The sequence below is a fragment of the Arachis ipaensis genome, chromosome B01 (assembly GCF_000816755.2).
Source record: "Arachis ipaensis cultivar K30076 chromosome B01, Araip1.1, whole genome shotgun sequence".
Classification (NCBI taxonomy): Eukaryota; Viridiplantae; Streptophyta; class Magnoliopsida; order Fabales; family Fabaceae; genus Arachis; species Arachis ipaensis.
Genome location: NC_029785.2, coordinates 11,392,148 through 11,394,419, shown reverse-complemented (window position 1 = coordinate 11,394,419; position 2,272 = coordinate 11,392,148). Strand labels below are relative to the sequence as shown.

The window sequence follows — 2,272 nt, the reverse complement described above, 5'->3', positions numbered from 1 at the left end:
TTTTTTTAATTGGGTCCCTATATAATTAAACCAATTACTGTTAAGAGAGACCTAATTGAAAAAAAAATTGGTACAAGGACTCAATTAAAAAGAAAAAAAATATAGGAACCTAATTAAAAATTTTGTGAAACTATATAAACCAAATAAAAAAATTAAACCCTATTAACTAAAAAGACAAAAATTTATTATTTTTAGTTTTATTTAATGCATCTTGCAATAAAATAAGTTTAGATTATTTAAGTTGGTTATTTTTTGTCTTCCTAACATTATCGAGAGATATACTTTCAAAAAACTTTAGAAATATAATTTCAGCAAGATTATTTTATAAACATGTTTAGAAAACAAATTTTTTTATCCTTAAAATTTTGTTTATCATGCCAAGTGGATTTTTTTAATGATGTACACAAATGGCCGAATGTTTTTAGAAAAATAAAATAAGGGATCTAGTTATCAAATTTTATTCCAATTTTTTGTATCTCCTTTTAAATGAACTAATTATTTGCAGGAATTATTTTTTCACATAATTAATAAAAAAAATAATTATTTTTACTGACATAATATTATATAATTAGATACATGTACAAAATTATTTTACACATACAATACATTAAAATTAAATTCATATAAATAACATTAAAAGATTATACAAAAAATATATTCCTTTTCATCATTTAGCTATATTCATGATATATCTAGGGACACAAGTTAGGTGTGTCTTATTCTTGCTCTTTAATTTGGTTGCTTTGTTGCTGTGCCCTTTAAGCTCCTGTTGCTGTGTTTCTTGCTCTCCATAAATATTATTCATATCATAATAATATGCTTCACTCCTTCAAACATATTGAGAGGTAAGCAAAACTTTTGGAATCTACTGGATTCTCATCAACATAGAAATTCCTGTATCACAATTATAATTGACACACACATAATATATAACATAAAGTTATTATATGTGATTTTATCATCTTCATTCCAATTTTTTTTCACTAATTATTTCAGGAATAAACTGTGTCTAGAATCAACATAAGAATTTGGAGCTGAGTTCCTGATTCCAAAAAAAGGTATACATTTTAATTTTTTTTTCTTTAGTTTTTCCTTGCTTGAAGAAATATCAGTTACCATTTTTCACATCCTAAAATCCTCTCCTGTTATTTTTTTTTTCTTAAACACCCAAAATTCTAATTAATTCTGAGAGTGAAAGAATTTTCTTCTGAATTTGTGTATGCAGGTAGTAATTAATTAATGGATGATAAATACAGTGGGATATGGAGATCTTTAAGAGATGGAGAATTTGAAGAAGAAGAGGTTTGGTCAGTTATGAAAGAGACAGGAGATTATTATAGTGGTTCAGCACTGAAGAGGTGCATGGATACGCCTTCTTCTCCTCCTCTTCCTGTTCCAAGAAAACTGCCATCTGCAGCAAGAATGATTCCGAGGGACCACAGCAACACCAGCAGCAGCTGTGCGAGTTCTTCACATGAGGTCAACGTTCTTCATCAGCAATCAGCCCCGGTCAACGTTCCTGATTGGTCAACGATTTATAGGAACAACAAGAAGCAAAATAATAATAATAATAATAATAAAAGATTTTGTGTTTCTTTTGATGATGAAGAAGAAAACAATGATGAAGTTAATAGTGATGATGATGAAGAGGAAATTGATGATGATGATGATGAGTATGATCCAAAGCTACCACCACATGAAATCATTGCAAGGAGGCTTGCAAGGACTCAGATTTCATCATTTTCAGTATTTGAAGGTGTTGGGAGGACCCTCAAAGGTAGGGACCTTAGTAAAGTTAGGAATGCTGTTCTCACAAAAACAGGTTTTCTTGAATCACTTTGAAGTTTTTTATTTTTATTTTTATTTTTTATTTTTAGAAAGAAAGAAACCACAGTTCAAAATAAATAGTCAAATTAGACTTTAAAAAATTTTAGATTGAACACTTTGGTCTTAGAAAAACTTTTATCTTTTAAAATTTTTTGAAAATTATCCTCATTAACATATTGGTCTTCTATCGTTTTCAATCAAATTTTTAATATGTACTAGACAAATAAATTTTTAATAAATTTTTTTATAATATAATTAGATCTTTAAAAAATATATTTTAAGATAATTTTTTTTTTCAAAATGAATGAGGACCAATTTGTCTAATGAAAATAATTTTTGAAAGTTTTTAAAAAATAAAAATTTATTAGAGATTAATGTGACTGATCTGAAAATTTTTTGGGTACCTGTTTGGACGTTTTATGATGTATGTGGTGGTTTTGTTGTC

General features: G+C 27.2%; 1 protein-coding gene across 1 annotated transcript; it reads left to right on the top strand.

Moving 5' to 3' along the window:
- On the top strand, nt 690–1,943 carry LOC107616599. The gene is made up of 3 exons (XM_016318554.2): nt 690–845; nt 997–1,058; nt 1,226–1,943. Exon 3 carries the CDS (start codon nt 1,240–1,242, stop codon nt 1,840–1,842), a length of 603 nt encoding a protein of 200 aa, XP_016174040.1. The 5' UTR covers nt 690–845; nt 997–1,058; nt 1,226–1,239; the 3' UTR covers nt 1,843–1,943.

What these genes read in the sequence shown, in the direction of transcription:
- LOC107616599 (XM_016318554.2), top strand. Translation starts at nt 1,240, where the DNA reads ATGGATGATAAATACAGTGGGATATGGAGATCTTTAAGAGATGGAGAA.